Source organism: Hemicordylus capensis, chromosome 1 (genome assembly GCF_027244095.1).
Source record: "Hemicordylus capensis ecotype Gifberg chromosome 1, rHemCap1.1.pri, whole genome shotgun sequence".
NCBI lineage: Eukaryota > Metazoa > Chordata > Lepidosauria > Squamata > Cordylidae > Hemicordylus > Hemicordylus capensis.
In genome coordinates this window covers 168,141,675-168,164,879 of record NC_069657.1, presented here as the reverse complement: position 1 = coordinate 168,164,879, position 23,205 = coordinate 168,141,675, and the positions used below count along the sequence as shown (strand labels likewise).

General features: G+C 41.9%; 1 protein-coding gene across 22 annotated transcripts in view; it reads left to right on the top strand.

The window, feature by feature from the left end:
* NCKAP5 (NCK associated protein 5) overlaps window positions 1-23,205 on the top strand; it is a 930,794-nt gene that overhangs the window by 847,227 nt on the left and 60,362 nt on the right. For 21 of the 22 annotated variants that reach the window (XM_053253151.1, XM_053253227.1, XM_053253159.1 and 18 more), the window contains 3 exons: window positions 4,576-4,718; window positions 6,951-7,083; window positions 14,252-14,439. In XM_053253151.1, the coding sequence (XP_053109126.1) occupies window positions 4,576-4,718; window positions 6,951-7,083; window positions 14,252-14,439 (464 nt within the window). The remainder of the gene's footprint in view (window positions 1-4,575; window positions 4,719-6,950; window positions 7,084-14,251; window positions 14,440-23,205) is intronic. The other variant, XM_053253287.1, reaches the window with a different exon arrangement.

Genomic DNA, 23,205 nt, shown 5'->3' with positions numbered 1-23,205 from the left:
CTCTCCAGATGAATTCCCATCACCCCCAGCCACAATTTATTAGAGCTGGGGGTGACAGGAATGGTTGTTTAGCAACATCTGGAGAGCCACACATAGGTTCTAGTGAACTTAGGGTATCTACAGACAATGCAGTATTCCTATTAGAGAAAGTCAACATTCTCATGATAATTTTTATTCCATGATGTACACACTTCTAAGTTGAATTGATGGCTCAAGGTACAGCAGCTGATCCCCCGGAATCCTAGGAAGTTTTCCATACCCGGCTTTTAGCCTGCATCATCTCCGGAATGAAACATTCACATATTTGGCTGATTTACCCCGAAGTCCCTCCAAGCTATCGGGGAGCACTTCACACATGATTCGGAGTTTTAACTGCTTGTTAGAGTACAACCCACTTTATATCCGGGGTAAAAAAATCCACTTTTTGCATTGGGTTTTTGGATAGCATTGAGTTCATAGTAAAGCCTCGCAGAAAACTCGTGGTAAAGCCTGCTGTATGGAGAACTCCCAGGAGTCTCAACTTTGCAGGTGGATCAGAATGTGTCCAAGTCAAGACTACTACAGTGGATTTGGGTGTGCTATGCTTCCCTTGTAGGAAGGTACATATGCTGCTTGTTAAGTGTTCTTGTTCAGATGTCTTTTAATTTTTGGCAACATTAAACTGTAAACTAACCCCGAATACATTGAATATAGCGACTGACATCCAGACTGATGAAGTATGGGTGCTATATGCAACTGTGCTGCAGGTGGGTTCCGCTGTTGCAGCACCAGTAGTTGTGTGGGATGAGTGAATTTCAGTGAACTTCTCTTCCCCTGGAAACATTCTGTGTCACTCAAAAATATGTCCCTGAGAGTCATGCAACACTCAGGGATGTATTTTCAGGTGGCATGAACTGCTTTTGAGGTTGTCCAACTTCACCCCATGTGAGTGCCCATGATGCATTAGTCTGGAACTCTGAAGCAGCACCAGTGCTTCATTAGTCTAGATGTCATCCCTTCTCAAGAAATTTAATGTATTGACTCTAGCTCAGCATGGCGAAGACTGTGCAAAACCATGTGCATGGGTACTGCACTGGCTACTACAGGGCTGGAAAGAGATGTGCATGATCTTCAGGACACACCTATGAAGGAACGTTAGCATACTGGTTGTTTTCCTGGTCAAACAACACTTTCACCTTTCGGCAATTGCAGACACCATAAAATAAACATAAAGCTTGAAAGCAAGTTAACAATAAATATAAGCCTTTGATAAATATGAAAAACAAACAGAAATATATTACTATTCCAGCAGAGTAAAATATCTTGATGTAACTAGGGAGCATGCGCCCTTATATATAGAACATATAAATCAATAACACACCATGAAATACGCAAAGACCAAAATTCTCCACTCTCTTATTCTTGTGAGTACTTTTGCACATATATGAATTCATATAAGTCCAAATGCTTTAACTCTGTTCATGAGTTAATTTATGGGGTTCAAGAATGACAATACAAATCCACTGAAAATAAATAATTGTAACAGGGGGGCATTTGACATTGTTGTTAGATTGTCCATTTCCCTTATATTTGTATGAAGAGGCATGCTGGTATGGTATAGTGGCAGCTTCCACCCTTCTCTCCCCTGGTGACAACAGTGGTTTGGTTGTAGATAGGAAAATGTTTATTCATGAATGAATTAATGGATGACTGACATTTACAGTCTGCTTTTCTGTCATAAAAACCTTCAAGGTGACTAACAAATGGTTAAACAAACAAACAAACGTAAGGTAATAAGCAGGAATCACATAAATTACCTACAACAAGAGCAGGAATAGTAATCAACCCAACTACCAAAGGCACAGATTGTAAACTCTCTTTACCCAGTAAGAAAATCCCTCCCAATAATGTCAGCACCATGTGAGAGTCTCCAGGGACACGACCACAGGAAAAGCCCTCTCTCTGGTCACACATTACTTAACATCAGAAAACTAGCTTCAGAAGTCTTCATTACAGGACTTCTGAAATTGATCTTTAGGACTGAGCACACGGATATGGGAAAAGGTAGTTATTCAGATACTCTAGTCCCAAACTGGTTGGAAAACTTACCAAGGCATAATGGAATAGATTACACAAAGCAGGAGTACTTGAACATGCAAGCACCTTTGCTTAATTTAGAGCAACCTCAACTATAAATGGGCACAGCATCTCCTTGTAGGCCATTCCTCGAATTGGGGCTCACACTCTGTTTTTACTGCTCCCTGCTTTCCCTGCCACTCACCATTAAGAGGCAAAAGAGGCAGAGGGGGAATCCCACAACACAGGAGCGGTCCTGTGGGGTCTCTCTTATTACTGGCAACTGAGGAAGGGAGCATCTTTGCCTCTTTGTCCCCCAACCATGATACGGCCTGACTACAAGGCTGGTGCGCAGGAGAATGCCTCGTGAGATTTTTCTAGTGATTAGAGATGCTGGCAAAGCTTTCCAGCCATCATCAATAAAAAAATAAACTTTATTTGTTAGCTAACCCATGACAATTGCTTTCTGGGCAGCTCACAATACAACATTACAAGATGAAATAAAAACAAACACATTAAATCATATTAGACTGAAAGGGGGAGTGAAGACAAGACAAAATACAATACAAAGCCATTTAAAAACACTTTTAAAATCAAATTTAAAAATCAAAAATTTAAAGCCCCGAGTGAACAAAAAGGTCTTTACATGGTGTCTATAAGAACAAAGTGATGAGGCTAGGCCAATCCCACCGGGGCGGGGGGGGATTCTATTTGATAAATGGTTCTATTCTATTACACTGAATCCTGGAAATCTTCTGAAGAGTACAAGTATGACTAAGCTCATTTGACCCAGCAGTTAGGAAGCCAGTCAGTTGGTTCCCTGGCCCCTCCTTCCAAGATAGGGCCAGGACAAAGCCACCTAAGATGAGGTGGGCCTTGCTTAGATCTTGTTACTTTAGCTCAACTGAGTTGTGAATCAAACTTTCTAAATCCCACATAAAGGGGGAGAAAAATGTAGGAAGTTGGTATCGTATGTTTTGTGTGTGCAGTGCTGTGACAAAAATCACCCTTTGCTCACATTTGTATTAGGCTTTGATGTTCAACAAAAGTCTCCTGCAAGACTAACCAATAATGTTTTGCTAGTGTGTCAATATTTAAATTGAGTAGAGCAGTAAATAGGCTGCATTAAAGGTTCTTGGGAGTTTATGAGAAGTCTTCTAATTAAACATGTTGGAATTCAGTTGATTTAGCAATATTCCCAATGCAGTTTTGCAGTGGTTATAATGGAATCCAAACACACATCTTTGGAAACTCCCTTGCTTATTTCGAATCAAAGCTAAACAAAAGATATTTTTAATGCACATTATTTTTGAAATAAGTGTATTGTTAATTAATGGCACAACTAAGGGAGATTCAGAAGAGAAATCTTAGTTATAGATTATATGCTACATGCTTGGATAGTCACATGTGTGACCTCAATTCTGCAGTGTGCTATAGAGTAGACTCCATGATTAAACACTGTCATTATAACAAATTGAATAGAAACTGCAAGCACTGAATTGCTTCATAAGAAGTCAGTAGCAGTAAGATTGTCCTGATCTTAATGCTAATATTCACTGCACCAGCCTTCTAGGGTTTGTTTCTTAATTAAATTGTCTTGAAGAGACGTAAAAAAAGCAGTATACAGCAGACTGGGAGGTCAACTTTCTCATTGTCAGTTTTATCATCTGACCCATCTCTCTCTCTCTCTCTCTCTCTCTCTCTCTCACAAACACACACACACACACACACACACACACTTCAGCAAAACCTACAAAACACTGAATTTCTCTGTATTCTTTTCCTGCACGGTTTCAAAAATAAAGAAATAGATAGATGCTCTACAGTAGATAGATCCTTCTATTCTGACACCTAAAATGGTTTGCTCTGTTCTTCTCCTTTAGAAGGTTTAGCCTAATCTACTACCTCCCCTTGCTGCTGCCCTAGCATTTTAGGAACTCAAAGGAAATGTTGGAAATTGAAAGAAGGGCTTCAGAGTCCTTCAGAACAAGGGGTTGCACTGCATAGCCAACCCAGTTGCCTGCAAACATTCAGCTGCTTGATTGCTACATCCCCCATCCTGAGGTGGTCTTACCCCAGACATTGAAAACAACAAAATGGAGGTCTGAATCTCCAAATTTTGCAGGTACAAATCTGGGGTGATTTGTTTTGTACCCGAATCTGGGCAATTAAGCACAGGGGTGATTTGTTTTGTCTACAAATCACCTGAATCTGAATTCAAAGCCAGATTCGAGTACAAATAATTTTTTATCCATTTTGCACATCTTTGCCTATGAATACATATAAACTGAATTTGCTGTCTCTCCTCGATCTGCCAGGCAACAATTCAGATTATGCACTGATGACACATTAAGTAAAGTTAGCCCTTTACAGAAGACGTACAGTGTGTTCAGGGTGAGGAAAGTGAAAGCACCTGATCCTTGTATAGAAATGATCCCATTTCTATACGGGTCAATAAACTGTTTTTTAGCACTCTAATGATGAAATTCAAAAACTTTGGTCCTGCTTTCTATTATCCAGGAATAATGAGCCCTAAGAAAAAATGTGGACAAGAGAAGAGCTCTCTGACTTCTGCATCATTAGAGCCTTCTGAAAAAGAAAAAGGTGACAACAGTAAGAAGATGTTTCCAGACTGGAACAGCAAGAAAGCTATCAAAACTAAGGTACAGATGAATGGAAGGCTCAGACAGCAATATTTATTTCTCTGTTTCTCACATTTATACTCTACCCTTCTCACAAGGAGCTCAGAGCAGCATGCATGTGAATTACTACCCCATTTTATCTTCATAACAACTCTGAGGTAGGTTAGTCTGAGAAGATGGAACTGGCCCAAGGCATCCATGGCAAGTTTTAGTTTTCCCTTTCTGACTCTGTAATCACCACACTACATTGGGAGTACTACTGGATTTTTTAATCTTTGGGTGTTCTGAGAGTAGATTCTCTGATAGGAAATAAGAGGGGATTCAGTGACAAACATTGAATCCACTCTCATTTGCTACCAGAGAATCTAATCTACTCTAAGAAGAACATCTCAGAAACAACAAAACCCAGTGCCCCATGGGCTTGTCATTTTGGGGGTGGTTGGCACCCTATGTGCACTACACCACACCCCACTCTGGGCCTCCCTGGTGCCTCCCAAATGGAGTTATGGGGCTGCTGAAATCCCCATGATTCTCTATGGGAAAAAGCTTAAAGATGGGCAAACTTCAGGAATTCTGTATAAATCACCCCTTTCACCAATTTATTTGAAATCTAGGTGGTTGCAGGCACCCATTGAGGCACTACCACCTGACCTACTCTTCTGCCCCCAAAACCCCTTTTCTACCCCAAATCTCCCCAAAGACATGCCAACTTCAAAAGTTCTTTTAAAATCACCACTTTGCCCAATTCCTTTGAATTCTGGGTGGTAACTTCCTTGCACCCATTAGGCATTACCACCCACCACAACCCGCTCTGGGACACCCTGGTGCGCCCCACCCCCCGGAGTTATAACTAAGGCTGCTGAAATCCCCATTATTCCCTATGAGGAAAAGCTTAAAGAGGCATAAACTTTAAAAATCACCCCTTCACCAAATTTCTTTGAAATCTGGGTGGTAGCTTCCTTGCACCCATTGGGCACTACCACCCACCACTACCCACTCTGGGACACCCTGGGGGCCCCCATGTGGAGCTATAAGGCTGCTGAAATCCCCACGATTCCCTATGGGGAGAAGCTTAAAGATGTGGCAACTGCAAAAATTCTTTAAAAATCACCCCTTTGCCCAATTCTTTGAAATTTGGGTGGTAGCTTCCACCAATTGGGCACTACCACCCACCCCACTCTTTTGCCCCCAGGACCCCTTTTTTGCCCCCAGTTGAATCGGATTCAGATGTGGAAAATTTGGGTACAAATCAAATCTGGGGTGATTGGGGGGCAGATTCAGACCCAAAACAAATCGGGGGTGATTCAATTCAGGTACAAATCAAAAGGAAAAAATCAATTCGTGCACATCCCTAGCTTATAATTGTGTGGGCAGCCAATCCCGCTGCCCAGGGACAGCTCGACAATTGTCTGCAGGGAGATGTAAGTTAACCTGTTCTCCCCGCAGACCTGCCTGAAGCTCTTCTCACTGATCATGAGAAGAGCTTCCTTGAGTAAAAGGAATGGATTACAACCAGTGAATGGTCAGAGTTAACCTGATCATTCACACATATCATTCAGCCAGGATAGTGCTGAAGGAACGTAATGGGGGATCGATGACAGCCACATTTCTCCACTACCCAGTCAGCACCACTGTGAAACAGAACAAAGCCAGGCTGATCATCTGGAAGCTTGGTTTGAGTGCTCTCACCCTCCCCACCCACCATTTTTTGATGCAAACTGGTTCTCCATTTGTTTGGGCAATATTAGTTGCTGGGTGATTGTAACAGCTTTTGCCCTGAAAGTGTTGACCATGTGAATGGTCCGCTAGAAACTCTGTACAACCAGTGACACACATTTCTAGAAGTGGGGCTTGGAGTCTTTCCACATGTTTGGGACCAAGACACCTTCAACTGTTACAGCTTTTGAGAGTCACCAGTATCACTTTTAGACTATGACAAATGCAGTTACGGCATCTGTTTTAGAAGAATCTATGATTGCTCAGGCTAACTTTCTTGAGATGGGGATTAGCTCTTGGATCATGCCTGGACAATACTAGCTTGAAGATGAAATCTATTTCCAGATATTTGTGACATTTAATTATATAATCAATGGCAAATTGAGGGAGAAAAATAGATAGGTCAGACTGAGAGACAAGAAACCAAATGGCTTGCCTGCCTATTGTATGCTGTTGCCTATTGTTCAGATTCTTTTCATTCAAAGAAATGTTTTCTCATAGGAGTCATGGGTTTGTCTTTTATGTTGCTTTGTACAGGACAGAGAACTGAGAGTGTGCACTTATTCTGCAAGCAGTAGCAGTGATACTGAAACAGAGCTGGAGTATGAAACAAATGAGTTTGGAACCGGAGGGGAGAAGTTGGTAGACTTAATGAAGAACAACAAACACGGTAATTTAACATTTGTACCCAGGGATTTATAGATCCCACCTCTGTTGTGGCAGCTGCTCTTTGTGGTTTGGTGTGTCTTGTTTTCTCATCTCTTTTCAAATCTCATTTTCCATTATCTACTTTTTATTGTCTATGTACACCAATTTTTGTCTCCTATACAATGTTTGCCATGTTTAGAAGCCTTATAACATTTTTAGAGACATAAATCCCTGTTGTGTACCTAAAGAAAGCCCTCAGTTGGATTATTGCTTCAATAAATACAGAATATAACTTTTTTCATATAATTGCATATTTTGATAGTTCAAAACAACCCAATAAGCCACTAACACAGTTTCCTCACCGGCATGTTACTACTGCACTGCTTGCGGTGCAACAATAAAGGCTGTGTCCAGTTTTCCATTGCAAGAAACAATTCCACACAAACACACACACACACACACACACACTTCTCTAGTTGGTTTTCACATGCTGGTTTTAATTTAAATTAGAGCCAGGAATCTAAATGTTAGTGGATTTTCCCTCCTAAAATGTTGTGGCTATGGATAATGGAGCAACAGCTTCAGAAGTGTAGGCATCTTGTATTTTGCAAAAATCTATCCAGGATCCATGAGCAGGTCAATGAACTTTGAGCTTATTTCAACACAGTGCTAATGATAAACATAGAAAACGTCTAGAGATTCACCTAGCAATTCAGGCATTTAGGGCTGATGCTCATGATCACCTCCAATGTAGCAGCTGATAGCATTGACTTCCAGCTACCAGTACCATGCACAGCAGAAGTTATGTTCAGGTCAAGCGCACACAGAATTATGCACACATACTATCCTGCTTAGAATTCCTCGGTAGAAAAATGGGGTCTATTGTACCCCATTTGAGAAGTTAAAAAATCATAATCATAGCTGCATTCAGTGTTCTGCAACTCCATCTTCCAGGTGAGGTGCAACCTTAATGAGGTTAAATGTCCTGTGGTGTTTCATCCACCACAGCCTCATAATATTGTCTGAAAGTGCCTTTTTTTAAATTAAGAATATTGGGGTATTAACAACCCCATTAGATTCCATGTTAACTGAAAAAACTATGTACTTACAGCACTAGGGTTCACAGAGAGCCCACCAGTGCTGAAGTACCATAAGCATGCTGCATGTCCTTCATGTAGATTCTTAGAGCGGAACCTGTTCCTTCCATGTGAGGAAGGAGCAAAGATCCAATTAGATCCAAGGTCGCCTTCTCTCTGGTCGGTTCCATGACCAACTGTTCTAGGGCACAGTCATTCAGCGTATCTAGAAATTTGACTTCTTTGTCCTGACTTGAATGTGAATTTACCCAGTCTATGTGTGGGTAGTTGAAATCACCCATAATTACAGCCCTGCCTCTCCTTGACGCCTCCCTGATTTCCTCCTGCAACTCCCAGTCACTGTTGTCATTTTGACCCGGAGGGCGATAGCACGTCCCCAGTAGCACATTTCCTTTCAGGCCTTGTATTGTCACCCACAGGGTTTCTGTGGAGGACTTTGGTCCACTTAGGTTTTCTAGCTTGTTAGATTCTATCCCTTCTTTAACATACAGTGCTACCCCTCCTCCAAGGCACCCCTCCCTGTCCTTTCTATAGAGTTTATACCCAGGGATAACAGTGTCCCACCGGTTTTCACTGTTCCACCATGTTTCTGTTATGCCCACTATGTCTATTTCTGCGTTAGCAACCAAGCACTCCAGCTCACCCATCTTGGCTCGGAGGCTTCTGGCATTGGCATACAAGCACCTATACACTGAATCTCTCCCCTGATGTATGCTATTCTTTTGACTCTTTGACCTGCTGGCACAGGCTTCCGTCTGCTCTTTATGCGTTTCTGCTCAGTCCCCTTCTGTTTCATCTGAATTCCTTGCAGCCTCACACTTTAAAGGGTGGCTTTTGCCAAACGGGATACTGCCCAGCTCCCATCGGCTGTTCCCCAGGTGTCATTTTAAAAGCTGCTCTGCAACCTTTTTGATTTAATCGCCAGCAGTCTGGTTCCATCTTGGTTCAAGTGCAGCCCGTCCCTTTTGTACAGGCCTTGCTTGCCCCAAAATGTGTCCCAGTGCCTAACAAATCTAAACCCCTCCTCCCGGCACCAACATCTCATCCACGCATTGAAGCCCCTCAGCTCTGCCTGTCTCACTGTACTTGCGCGTGGAACAGGTAGCAATATATTTTTATATATTTTTAGCCTGCCCGTTTGTGAGTACCGAAATGATTTTAAACTGGTTTTAATTTACTGCCTTGAGCCATCTGGGTGAGGCAGTATAAAAATCTAACAAACAAACAAATAAAATAAAATAAAATTTTATTGTTTATAGGGTACAATCTACTCTGATGTCTAAGAAAGATTTTAACTAAGACACGGATGTAGGTGGGACAGCAGTGATGTGGAGAATACAGACTGGGCTGCAGTGACCCAAGCGAGATTGTTTTCAGAGCGGGTAGAGATCAGGAGCTAATAACTTATACTTTACAATTAAATGGCAAACTCTCTTTTTTGAGATTGTGTGGTGACTTCATTAAGGACTCTGAAATGATTCCAAAATCAGTATTTTGATCATTTGGAAAAATAGAAACATCATATTAGCAGTGCCAACCCAGAAACCATCAAGTATAGCATACACCCTGATCACATCTTATAGAGGGCTGCCTGAATTCAGGGAATCCTTAAGCTGCTATTAGTGATGCCAGACTGATTGTCTGAATAACAGTGCCTATTAGGGATACATTAAGGTACATATATTCCTACTCTAGAGGTGGGGAAGCAAGTTCCTTCTCCACAGCATCTTGTTTGTTGTGATATTGCTTCCAGCTGGGGATATCATGCCTTATAAGAATAAGTACTTTGCATACATGGTGCTTTCAAGTGTTCACACAAGAATTCTTGTTGTAATTCTTACAGCAACCCAGTATAATAGGTCAATATTATTATCCCCATACTGCAGATAAAGGGTTGAGGCTGGAAGAATGGTTTGCGTAAGGCTACCTCGTTTGTTTATGGTCAAGTGAGATTCTAATTTGGGATTTCTTTCTTAGCCAGTGTTCTACACCAGCTTTCAGACCATGCAGATATTGTTCCCCACAGACATCACCCTTGCTGGATAATGTTGATCTTGCAGTGAATGCAAGCACTAACTAGGGATAAGCAAATATTCCCTGTTCTGTATGTATTGATATGCAAGGCTCTGCTCTATGTTCTGATTTAACCTGGAGAATTTCTGAAATTAATTTTGGAATTAATACATGCAGAGTTGCCACAATCTGCCACTTCTTTTTCCATTCAGGTGACTGATGTGCACAAGCACATTTGCGCAATCAAGAGGAAAACAAGTACTGATGTGATCAGGAATTCTTTTTGAGCTGTGATTTCATTAATGCACATGTGTACATTAATTAAATCACAGTACCAAAAAAACCCAACCAAAAACATTGATATGACTTTGCAATTACATCAGCACTGGGTTATATCCTGAGTTGTTGTTTTGCTAATGGAAGGCATTCCATTCATGGAAGTGAAAGAGAATGATTTTTCACAAACAAGCCCCCCCCCCAATTTTCTATTGCAGCCTGTCCCTCACAGTGCTGCATGACATGCTGTTGTGGGGTGGGGGTGGCATTCCCCAAACCTCAGGAGCAGATTTTCAGACAGCACTGGGGCTGCAGAAAGAAGCAGAGATAGTAGAAAGCTTGCACAAACAGAATGTCGGGTTCACAGAACAACAGTACTGGATACAATCAATTCCTTTTTGTGCTATAATTTGATGAATTCTCTTACTGGTAATCTGTTGTTGTTTTTTTAATGAAAGCTTCTGCTGATGTGATTGTTTAGACCACTGTGTATGTTCAATGTCAAGAATTGTTTTTTTAAACTAGAATCAGAAGGATGGCAGGTTGCTAACTAACCAGTGCTGTGCTACAAACAAGACCATGTAATTTGTAACTGCAAATTCTGGTGGAAAATTTGGATGGAAACAATTTCATAACCATCCCTTAGATGGTTTTCACGTGCAGTGGTGGCAAGTCAGGTTCTGCCAACCACAGGTCCCTAGCGAGTGTGCCCTACTCCATGCATTCCATGATGTGTGACCCCACCAATACTGGGTTGTCAAGCAGCACTTCCCTCTGCCACCCAACATCCATAACCAAGATTTGAAGCTGGGTGGTGGGTGTCAAGCGGCAGAACCAAGTGCTGCTCAGCAACCTAACATTGATGGGTTCAGACTGTTGGGTGTTGTTCATTTTACCCCCAGTAGGTAAACAGAAGAGCACTAGGGAAGAGCACACACTCCAGTTACAGAGTAGTTAGCACAGAGTTTAGTTGTTGCAGCTATTTAGAGAAAACACATGGAGATTCTTGTAGAACTAAATACTAAATATTTATTGGTTAAGTACACTTGGATAGGAAAGACCTAATCCTAATCTAAAAGACTACATAATGAATAAGTAAGGAGGGAGAGAGATGTTTACATCTATTCTCTAAGAGGAAAGGAAGGATTTTAAGGCTCAACAGGAAATACCTGAAGAGTAATATCAGGGATCATAGAGTAGAGACAGATAGAACAGTTAGGGATGCCCTTACTCACTATCTCTACTCCCAGTGACCACTAGGGGACCCTAACTGTGCAAAAGGTCGATTCACTGGAACTCCATCTCCAACACAGAAATTACAAAATGCGCAGAACTTGCACCTGCCAAGTTTGGGAACCAGCAGTTGGCAGAACCGCACTTGCTGCCATTACAGAGGCATTGTGAAGCCACCCTTCCTGTCAGTTACATGAGGTCCAAATTCTATGTTGCATTAAGCTGATGGTTGGAGGTGACAAGCTTGATTTTTACAACTGCAGGGAGCCCATCAGACTGGGGATGGTGGCACAGGAGGCTTTAATCTGTGCCATGGTCCCAATCCAGACTGAGCCTCCTACTCTTTAATCTCTTAAAAACAGCAAAAACAACAGCCCCCATCACATTTAACGAAATCATTGGCCTTGAGTCATTCTGCTATATTTACAAGCTCCCAGTCAAATATTAGAGTGCTTTGCTTAATGCTCCTTGCAAGAACAGAACTGCTGCCGCTGCCACTGTGCTCATTCACCCTTCCTGGCAGCACCTCACTTTTATTCCATCAACCAGGGTGGAAAGAAAATTGAGCTGCTGAGCTGTTGTGTTTCCTTTTTTTCTCTAGCTCAGCTGCCAGTCCCTGCAGTTAAAAGCAAAAAAAGCAGCCAAGTCGGAGGGAGAAAGGAAGCAAAACATCCCCAAAGCAATGGTTTTCTTTTCCTTCTCTGGCTTCTGAAATGGAAGGGAAGGGCTGCTGAAAGGGTGAATGAGCCATGCTGGCTGTGGCCCTCTCCTTGAATGGGGCAAAGAAAGAGCCCGAGAGGAGCATTCCAGCCACGAGTGCCTGGAGCAGTCGGGATTGACAACTGTAACCAGTGTATGGAAGGCTTGTAATATTTGGTGCCTCGTTTAGAGGCTACTGTGTTGAAACACACCTTTGAATCAAGTCATAGTACCTAACTCTAATATCAGTGAACAAAATCGACACCATTGCATTCATTAGCATAGCAACATAATATGCATGGACCATACGACTTGGCAGGGGCATAGCAAGGTTGGAGTGGGCCCAGAGACAAGATTTTAAAATGGGCCCCCCCTCACTGAAGTAAAAAAATTTATATATATATATATATATATATATATATATATATATATATATATAAATAAAATTTTATGTGCCACAGTAGAACATCATCCTAAATTATTTTTTTAAAGGTTTTGTAAATTGTGGACAATGCAAGTCATTTAATGGTACTAGAGAAAGACATGCTGTTCTGGTAGCTCTCCAGGTCTTAACATTCACATCAATTTCAGAGGATGAATGCAAGTGAAGGAAGCCCAGGCAGGTGCGCGGCTGGGGGAGTCAGTCATGTGACTTGCCTCTGGGGGGGGCCGACAGTGGGCCCCCAGACAACTGTCTCCCCTTGCCCTATTACAGTTATGCCCCTGCGACTTGGTCCATGGCATGCTTACTTATCAGTAAGTCACTTGAACTGTGTGGTACTCTCTGTGAGCTACTTCTAAGTAAAGCATAGAACCCGGATTCACTTTGACCAGATATGTCTGTTGTCAAAAACAGAATGGTCCACAGCACTACAAGGGCTTCTCTCCCATTCCTCCAAAAGCCCTGTTCACTGCACAGCCCACCAGGACATATTTCTGGAAGCGAAAATGACTTTTGGAGGGAGGGGAGAGGAGCAAAAAATTGTTCCTCCCTTCGCTTTTGTTGGGCCATGGAGCAAGACTTCAACTAAGCTAGACTCCACTCACTCTGCAAGGGCAGAGCCCTTCTTCCATTTCTGTAACACTGTGGGAAGATGTGAAGCATGGGAGGGGGGGATGGAACTTGCACAATTAAGACAACTAAAAACAAGCAAAATAATTAGATGAATAAGTAAAGTGCACTTTGAGTAAACAACAGTATTCTCATATACCACAGTTAGATCTACATGCTAAAAATTAATATTTCAGTCAACAGCATTGTCATAATGTGTATGGCTTATTTAATGGAGATTGTGAATAGCCATGATAGCCAGGAAAAATGTATAGGTTTACCAATCAGTTTCTCTGCTTCTCACTTAAGGATTGAAGATTAGCAAGATGACAAACCAAAAAAGTAATTAGTGGAAAGAAAAGAATTTTTTTTAACTTGAAGCTAGACGTGTGCTCAAGGTATGTAGGGCAGATGAAGCATTATGATTAAGATATACATTAAAGCGAAACTAATGTTCAAAACTCTGTATTAAAGTAAAATTAACAATTTCATTTGAAGCAAGGAAATTACTTACTCTTAGAAATAGGAGTGCTTATCTCATATTTCTTTTCATTCGTTCATCTTTTTTTTTAAATGCATGAAGCATTAGCCTGAATTGTAAACCAAAATCTTGCTTTGTGAGTTTAAATTACATTGGAACTTTCATAACATGGGAGGACTTTTTGGTGGATGTTATTCTCTAGCTCTCAGTCTTTCCAGTGATCTTTAATCATTTTTCTCATTAAATAAATATACAGCATGTGAAGCTGTGTATGAACTTTCTCTCAGATAAATGTACAATGTGTGTGTGCTTTCTCCCCCCCACCCCAAATCTGTCTTAGCTGAGCAAGAAGAAAATAGTGTGAGGAAGTCCTTTATGGGGAGGCCCATGTCAATCTTGGATTTGTACCAGCACAGTCTCTGTGGCCATTATGGAGAGGATGGACCTGAACAATTAGCACATTACAGTTTTATTGAGCAGCTGAATGGAACTTCCACTAAAGATGGCAAGAGCAAAAAGATCCCTAGTGTGAGTTCTCTCGCTTTTTTGATGGTATTACCTCTTTCTAACTTCAGGGATATGTCTCGTTTACTTTCTTTTTCTGCACGCATCATTACTATTTATTGATGTCCAGATTGAAAATGTCACATGGACTGCAGGGAAGAGTAAAGGAAACTTTTGAGCATTTCCTTTCCTCAAGGCAGGTTATATATTGCAGTGACTTTTGTAATAATGTCTAGCAAACAACGAACATTAAAGGTGGTCTGGCACTCTGAAACTCACTGTAGTCTTTTTACAAGAGGAAATCAGGAAATTGGTTTGTAGCTGCTCGGAGCCATTTTGCAGTAAACTACAGTGTATCATAATGTGCTATGAATAATAATCAGCAGGTCCTTGTTTTAAAAATGAAAAATCCAACAATCAACATCTCTGTGGAGATCAAGGATCTCTGGATAATCTAAAATACTTGTTATTTATTTAATGTATTTATTTAACATATTTGTATACCGCCCCCAACCAAAGTCTCAGGGGTGTTCACAACAACAAAACATGAAACAAAACATTAAAATCAATTAATTGCTAAAAACAGTTTAAAACAAATCAATAACAATCTAAAATTTAAAAAGTTAAAAAGCCTGGGTAAAAAGGTAAGTCTTCAGACACTTTTTAAAAGCCACTAGAGACGGGGAGACTCGTATTCCCACGAGAAGCGCATTCCAAAGTCTTGGGGCGACAACAGAGAAGGCCTGTCCCTCGGTGGCCACCAGACGACATGAAGGTAGCCACAGACGAGCCTCCCCTGATTTACGCAGTGGACGATGGGGATCATGCAGAAGAAGACTCTCTCTTAAGTACCATAGGCCTAAGCTGTTTAGGGCTTTATAGGTTATAACCAGCACTTTGTATTTTGCCCAGAAACTTATTGGCAGCCAGTGCAACTCCTGTAATATAGGAGTAATAAGGTCTCTTCGAGATGACCCGGAGAGCAACCTGGCTGCCACATTTTGTACTAATTGTAGTTTCCGGACTACATACAAAGGCAGCCCCACATAGAGCGCATTGCAGTAATCAAGTCTGGAGGTGACCAGCAAATGTACTACTGTTCTGAGATCATGAACCTCAAGAAACAGACGCAGCTGGCATATCAATCGAAGCTGATAGAAAGCGCTTCTGGCCACTGCCTCAACCTGGGGAACCAGGGAAAGGTGTGGATCCAGAAGCTCTCTCTGACTGCGTACCTGTTCCTTCTGAGGAAGTGTGAACCCATCTAGAACTGGTAGATCAATATTGCTTCCTGAGTGACAACCCTGCACAATAAGTACCTCCATCTTGTCTGGATTCAGTCTCAGTTTGTTATCCCTCATCCAGCCCTTTCTGCTTCCAAGCAGGCATTCAGGGAGGATATGCCTTCTCCTGATGATGTTGACATGGAGAAATAGATTTGGGTGTCATCAGCATACTGATAGCACCCAGCACCAAATCTCCTGATGATCTCTCCCAATGGTTTCATGTAGATATTAAAAAGCATTGGAGACAGTATGGAGCCCTGAGGGACCCCATATTAAAAGCTCAGATTTTGAAGAGCAACAGTCTCCAAGTGACACCATCTGGAATCTGCCAGAAAGGTAGGAGCGGAACCACTGCAAAGCAGTGCCTCCCACCTCCAACTCCCTCAGACATTCCAGAAGGATACTATGGTCGATAGTATCAAAAGCAGCTGAGAGATTCAAAAGGACCAACAGAGTCACACTTCTTCTGTCAAGTCCCAATTGGAGATCATCCATCAGGCCAACCAAGGCAGTCTCCACCCCATAGTCCATCTGAAAACCAGTTTGAAATGAGTCTAGATAATCAGTTTCCTCCAAGACCACCTGGAGCTGGGAGGCCACCACTCTCTCAATCACCTTGCCCAACCATGGGAGGTTGGAGACAGGCCTGTAGCTATTAAGATCTGAGGGGGTCTAAGGCAGGCTTCTTAAGAATAGGTCTAATAATTGCCTCATTTAAACAAGGGGGCATCCTGCCCTCCCTCAGAGAGATATTTATAATTGCCACCAGGCTCTCCACAACAACCTCCTTGCCAGATAATATAAGCCATGTTGGGCAAGGATCAAGCAGACAGGTGGTAGGACGCATTGTTCCGAGCAGCTTGTCCACATCCTCAGGAGTCACGAACTGAAATTGATCTAGTCTAACCACACAAGAGGAGTTGCTGGATACCTCTGCATCCAACACTGCAATAACTCTGGAATCTAAATCTAGATTGACCCGAATATGAGAGATTTTGTCCACAAAAAACTCATTAAAAGCGTTACAGCAAGCAACTGATGGTTATAAATTCTGATTCAAGGGAGTAGGGGGCCCTACTCGCCCCCTCACGACCCTGAATAGCTCCACTGGGTGACTGTTTGCAGAAGCAATATTGTTAGACTTATTATTTATTGTCTATGCTTGCTGAACATGAAGTATAATCTGGGTTTCACTAGCTCCATGTTCTTCATTGCAAGGCCTAGAAACCAGTGGTGGTTCCCATAGACCCTAAGGTCGTCTCCCTGATTGTTAGGCCTCTGTGAAGCTTTGGCCAAAGCCAAATATGCTGTGCTGACTCCCCCAGCACTGCGCAGAAGTGACCATTTCCACCATGCAGTGCTGCACTCTGGGAAATGGAACTCTCTCGAGCCCCATTGCCATCTTAGAAGGTGGCCTTCTTGAATAGATCCCTATATATAGAAGCCTCTCACACTACTAATTTTGTTGCTTTGGATTCACTTATAGGAAATAATCTAAAGAAAAGCCATATGCATTGCACATATCATTTGGCTGAGTTTTTGTATCCAGGAAATTTCTGTACCCAGTTCTCAGGTAGAATTGCTTTGCAACTGTTCGTTTAAGCAGCTGTGGTCATTTATCTTCCTGTAAATACAGTAGATTAATGCAGTAGTTAAATAAGCTCAAACGAACTTTCATGTCAACAGGTAGAATTTCCAATTAAATCTTAATACCACCGTGTACTCTTGGGACTCCCAGTACCAAGCAGTATGGGGAAAGACTTGGGAAGGACTGCACTTTCCAGCACTCCATGCACACCTTCCAAGATGACGCTGGGGCTCAACAAGCCTCTTTCATTGCAGTCCTGGGAAAAGCCAGTACTGCATGCAGGCCAGCATGGTGGGAAATGGAAGGTTTTTTGCCAAAGTGGTCCCCGCCTGAAAAATAGTGAAGATCGCTGAACTAGCTCATCTGTTGTGCCTGTCTCAGTGCAGAGGGTTCTCCAGTCTACAATTAATTAGGCAACAGCCCCTGTTGGGTGCTTTTTGATCATGTTAATTTGTGGAAGATGAGTGGCAGTTGGGTCATAAAGAGAGTGCCTGAAAACAAACTACATAATCTGAATTCCCCTTCATTGGATGATACTACAAAGTATAGTATCTCATTGTTATCCTTAACATGATGTTAGAACAAGCGTCTTAGCTCTTGCTCTTTTGACTTCAACCCCACATGATGTTTGGAAATCATGATCAAGCATAACTGAATGTTTTAAAATGTAACATTTTTATTAAAGAGAATTAATATGTGGTGCTAGAGAAAATCTTTGTTACTGCTTACAGTCTGTCATGTTTGTATCCAGTCTGCTAAACTGTTAACTGGGCTGGTCTAAAGATCAGTGTTTGACTTGGATGATTTAGGCTTGTGCTGAAAGACTGGTTGGTGTTCAGAAGGTCATGGCTCCAGCAATGTCTAGCAAATCTAGTTTTGCAAATCTGATAATATACAAAGAGATAGTGAGACTGGTGTACAGAAAGTGGAACAGAAAGTTAGGTGTTCCAGAAAAGCAAAGACTGAAGTGTAAAGTCACCAAGGTGGCATCAATACTTTAATATGTGCTTTAATCAAAAGTAGACAGTCCTAACACAGTTTGAGCTCTTTTTTAAAAAGCTATATATCATTCACCTAGTAACATTTATTGGATTGTTCAGACAAGGTGCAGTTTTAAAGATCGTTTTGTTTAGACTGAAAAAGAAGTAAAAAAAGAGGGCGGGGGAAGCAGAGTTATGTAATTAGGGGAACAAAACATGCCAGTTCATCCACACTCAAAAGGATAAGTGAAGGAGAAACAAGTAGATTTCCATCCCATTTAATTCCACCACTAAAATGTTTAGAAATTCACAACTTAATTATAATACACGGATAACTAAGTTGTGGATTTTTAAACATTTTAGTGTATAAAATCTAAACACCCTGATTTCTTACATCCAAGCTATATAATCAGATTGTACTGTATCAAATATGTGGTTTTATGTTACTCATTGGGTGCAATACATACACAATCTCTGTAGTGTGCAAATCCTCTGTAGTGTGCAAATAAATAGGGTTAAATTGATCAGAAGGGTTTGAACAAGCAATCCATTAGACTATAGATAATATTTCTTGATGCCTGCATTTTGTTATGAAGTTTGTGAGAGTCCTGTTAAAAGTTGCTGTTTTAATATTTTAAATTGTGCTCAAAAACACTATTGCTTCTTGTTACACAGTGAGAATGCAAGAAAATACATGGGCCAACATCTAGACTAATGTAGTGCTGGTGCAGTGAATGAAGAACATGCTCAATGGAGGAGGTGTAATTTTGATCTATCTTTAATTGATCTATTGTGGCTCCTGAAAATGCCCCTGAGGAATGCACCCTCAGGGACATATTGTAGAGGGGCATAGTGGGCTTTTGAAGAAAGAGGAGACCAATAAAAATTGCCTCTCTCCTGAAGTGTATGCTGCACATTTCCTGCACCAGTTCTTTGTCAGTCTGGATGTCAGCCGTGGTATCTTCCTATTGGCATTAAACTTTTCAGATTGATAAATGTGGAACAACGAACTTGAAAAACACATTGCCCCTAAAAACTGTGTTTGAACCAGCATGATAAAAATATTCTCTGTTGAAATATGGCCATCACAGGTTGAACGTACACTGTGTCCTTTTTTTAAAGTATTATTAGGGCACATATTACTGTATATTAAAAAATATTACTGTATTCACAAAAATACAAGGAATTAAAAAGGAGAGAAAGAGAGAAAAAGTCATTGTTTCCATAAAGTAATTTAGAGCCATAATGAGTTCTATTTTAAAAATAAAAGTGTTATGTGCCTAGAATCCCACCACTAAGTAGAATGTGAAGGTTTAGAAAAATGCAAGTGATGGACAGAATGAGTTTACCTTGCTTGTCGAAAGAGCGATGTGCTGTGTCACCATCTAGCTCATTTAAATGGGACTTTAAGGCACCAATAATATGGTTGTTACAGACTGATGGTCTAATAGGACATTTTTAGAGGCACTCTTTGCTAGGACATGCAGTTCCTGTTTTGGCAGGGGATTCTTGAATAGCTGTGTGGCAGGTGTAGCTTCCTCTGTCATTGTACCTTTGTTTTAAAAAGCAAAGGTGTACCTGAAGAAGTACTGTCTGGAGCTATTCTGACGATCAGTGGAAAGCGGGCTAAGGGTGCAGACTCACCCTTACAAAGCAGGTCTCACTAATTGTCAGACCTGCCTCTGCGTTGTGCACCTGTTAAAGGCAGGAGTTGCACCAGAATGCAAGCGAATTTATATAAAGTATTGTAACATGACAAATCTAATAGAGTATAACACATTTATTATTTGGTCCCCTCCAAAGAGAGTTGGAATGTCCCGTGTTTAAAACAGTGTTGAGATCTGTTTGCATTGTCATAAGAGTCATGTTGAACAAGATTTGTTTTAGTTTAATTGTAGAGGGCCAAACAGAGTGTGGTTAGGAGAGAAAATGATGATGCTGAAAGGTGGGGCAAAAGTGGTACTCTACTCTATGGTAAGGTAAAGGTAAAATGTGCCGTCAAGTCAATTTTGACTCCTGGTCTTTGGTAGAATCCAGGAGGGGGTTGCCATTGCCTCCTCCTGCGCAGAATGAGATGATGCCTTTCAGCATCTTCCTATATTGGTGCTACCTGATATAGTACCAGCGGGGATTTGAAATGGCAACCTTCTGCTTGTTAGTCAAGCATTTCCCTGCTGTGCCACTTACTTTACTCTATTGGCCAGGGTCCCTCAAAAACCTTGAGCTGGCCCTGCCCATGTAAAAATACCGAGTAACATTTCAGTTCACCTAACATTCCAGTGCTTACTCTGTTAATAATTCTACTGCAAGGCTCAATTAGGTAAAGAGCCTTCCATTCACCTGAATGTTGCTTCCACTTGTTTGGTTTTGTTCTCTTGTGAACAAAATGGTTTTCTGTATTGTACAGATGATTCAATAAGGAAATGTGATGCTCAGACTACCATGCCTAGCAATTCAAGCAGCTTTTAGAAATAGCTAGCAGAGATGAGCAGATTTGAAACAATTCCCCCCCCCCCGAAAAAAAACCCACCCTATACTTAAAGAGGAAACACTGCTGCTTTGGCTGTGGTTTTGAACAAAATTGAAATGGCTTTGTTCCCAGATAAACTCGGGGATTTTTTCAAGTGAGTGAGTTGATTTGGAATTAATGGCATAAACATGTCTCATCGGGCTTGTGATCCTTCAAATGTATCATATTAGCACAAAGTGTTATCCAAATTAGGCCTATCAAAAGGATGATTATGTTTGGTACTACTTAGCAGCCTGCCACCTTGAAGCATTCCAAGACACTTTACAAAGACAGGCTTGAATCCAAAGATCCCGATGCTCAAACCAAAGCAACTTCACTCCACATAGCGTTGCCAGTCCTCTGCCTCAACTATAGTGTCTGTACTGCCTCACAGGAGAGTCTCCAGAGTCTCCTGGGAAAAGAACATAGAGTCTGCAGGCAGTACGGAGCTGGCGGGGGGTGGAATTCTGAAACTCATAGGGTAGACATCAGCAATTCCAATGGTTTGTCCTCCAAAGGTTATTCTATAGCCCAGAAAATAAGAGGGCATTCTGTATATATGTAGTCAGTTTTCAGCAGACCAGGGCATCTAAAGCCAGCTACTTTGTAGGAACATGCACAGATTTTTTGGTGTGGTTTTTAAAAAATTATTAATTTGTCATTGTTAAGGTCAGATCTAAGAGGTATAGTCAATTCTTCTTCCTCAGGAGTGGCCTTCCTAATCACTCCCTGCCGCATAATGCACCCTTCATTCACTTTAAGCTTACTGTTCATAAGGCAAGCTTAGAGAAAGACAGGCACAGTAGTGTGACTCCTATGGGATGGTAGCAGGGATGTAGTGGCAATAGAGCATACTGGGACAATAGAGCATACTGGAAGCTAGGTAACAATTCACTCTTTGTCTGACTTGTCCCACCACTCCCACATCCCCAACTCACTTGCATGCTGTCTGCTCCCCATCCCAGGCCTTGGCTGGGCTTCATGCTGACAAGCCCTCTACAGGAGGGAACATAGGAAGCTGCCATATACTGAGTCAGACCATAGATCCATCTAGCTCAGTATTGTCTTCACAGACTGGCAGCAGCTTCTCCAAGGTTGCAGGCAGGAATCTGTCTCAGCCTTATCTTGGAGACGCCAGGGAAGGAACCTGAAACTTTCTGCTCTTCCCAGAGCGGCTCCATCCCCTAAGGGGAATATCTTACAGTGCTCACACTTCTAGTTTCTCTTTCATATGCAGCCAGGGTGGACCCTGCTTAGCTAAGGGGACAAGTCATGCTTGCTACCACAAGACCAGCTGAAGAGGGAAAGGGAAGAATGTCAGACAGCATCCTGCCTCTACTCCTGACTGACTAAAATGCTTAGCCCACCCCTCCCTCAGCCTGACTGACAGGCTCAGCAACCAGGGAGATGCTGTTGCTGAGCATCAGCCATCATTTCCCTGGCTGCTGACCCTGTCATTCAGGCTGAGAGAGCAATGGGCTGAGCCTGAGCACCTGGCCAACCAATCACGATGAGAAGAGCTGGGAGGGATGGGGCAGGCCAGGGGTGTGCTGTGGACTCCTGGTCAACAGCTGCAAGATTTACTTGGGGCAGGTCACAATTCTTGGGTGTTTTTTATTAAAGAAATTGGGACGGGGCAGGGGATTGGGGCCCCATCTTTCTTTGTCCCAGGGTCCATTTCAACTTTGTTACACCTCTGCATGACATCCAACAGATACCAGACAAACTCGTATGCAACAGGGGTTTGTTTTGGTTTTTTGTTTGTTTTGCCTCCCCCCCCCCCTTTTTTTTTTTTTTACACCAGAGAGCAAAATCTGGTGTAAAATCCAGCTGGTGGATCTGGTGTAAAATTTTACTTATATGACTAAAATGTACCAGTGCCTAAACCTAGTGTTGGCATTTCTCATAGTCCCACCAGACAAGGACTGCTGCATTATCCTGGAAGGCCATCTCAATTGCCTAGAATTCTTTGGTTCTTTTTGGCACTGATAGGAATCATGAAGACCTGCAGAAATGTGTGTTGGCCATTTCTTGTGATCAGAGACTGAGGAGGACTTCCTGGTTAGTTGGTTAGAACACAGGTCGTCGTTTGCAGTGGTACAGCTTAAGTCAGTCCCCCAGAAGCTCTCATTTAGATCTGCACAAGGAAGATGGATTTTTAAAATTCTATGCTGAAGTAACTGCTGGTGTGGACAAATTTGTGCTAAAGGAAAACTTCTAGTCAGCCTGCTATGGTGATACTTTTGCCACAGTATAAGCTTCTTATGTGATCATTTATCTTGGGAATTGGGATTGGGAATTAAATCACGTCTGTGTAGAAAATTGCAGTGCTGAATAGCATAGTATCATCTGGGATAATTTTAGAAAAATGACCTTCGAATGAAAGGGAAAGACCTGTGCAAATTACCCTACATAACACTGTATGAG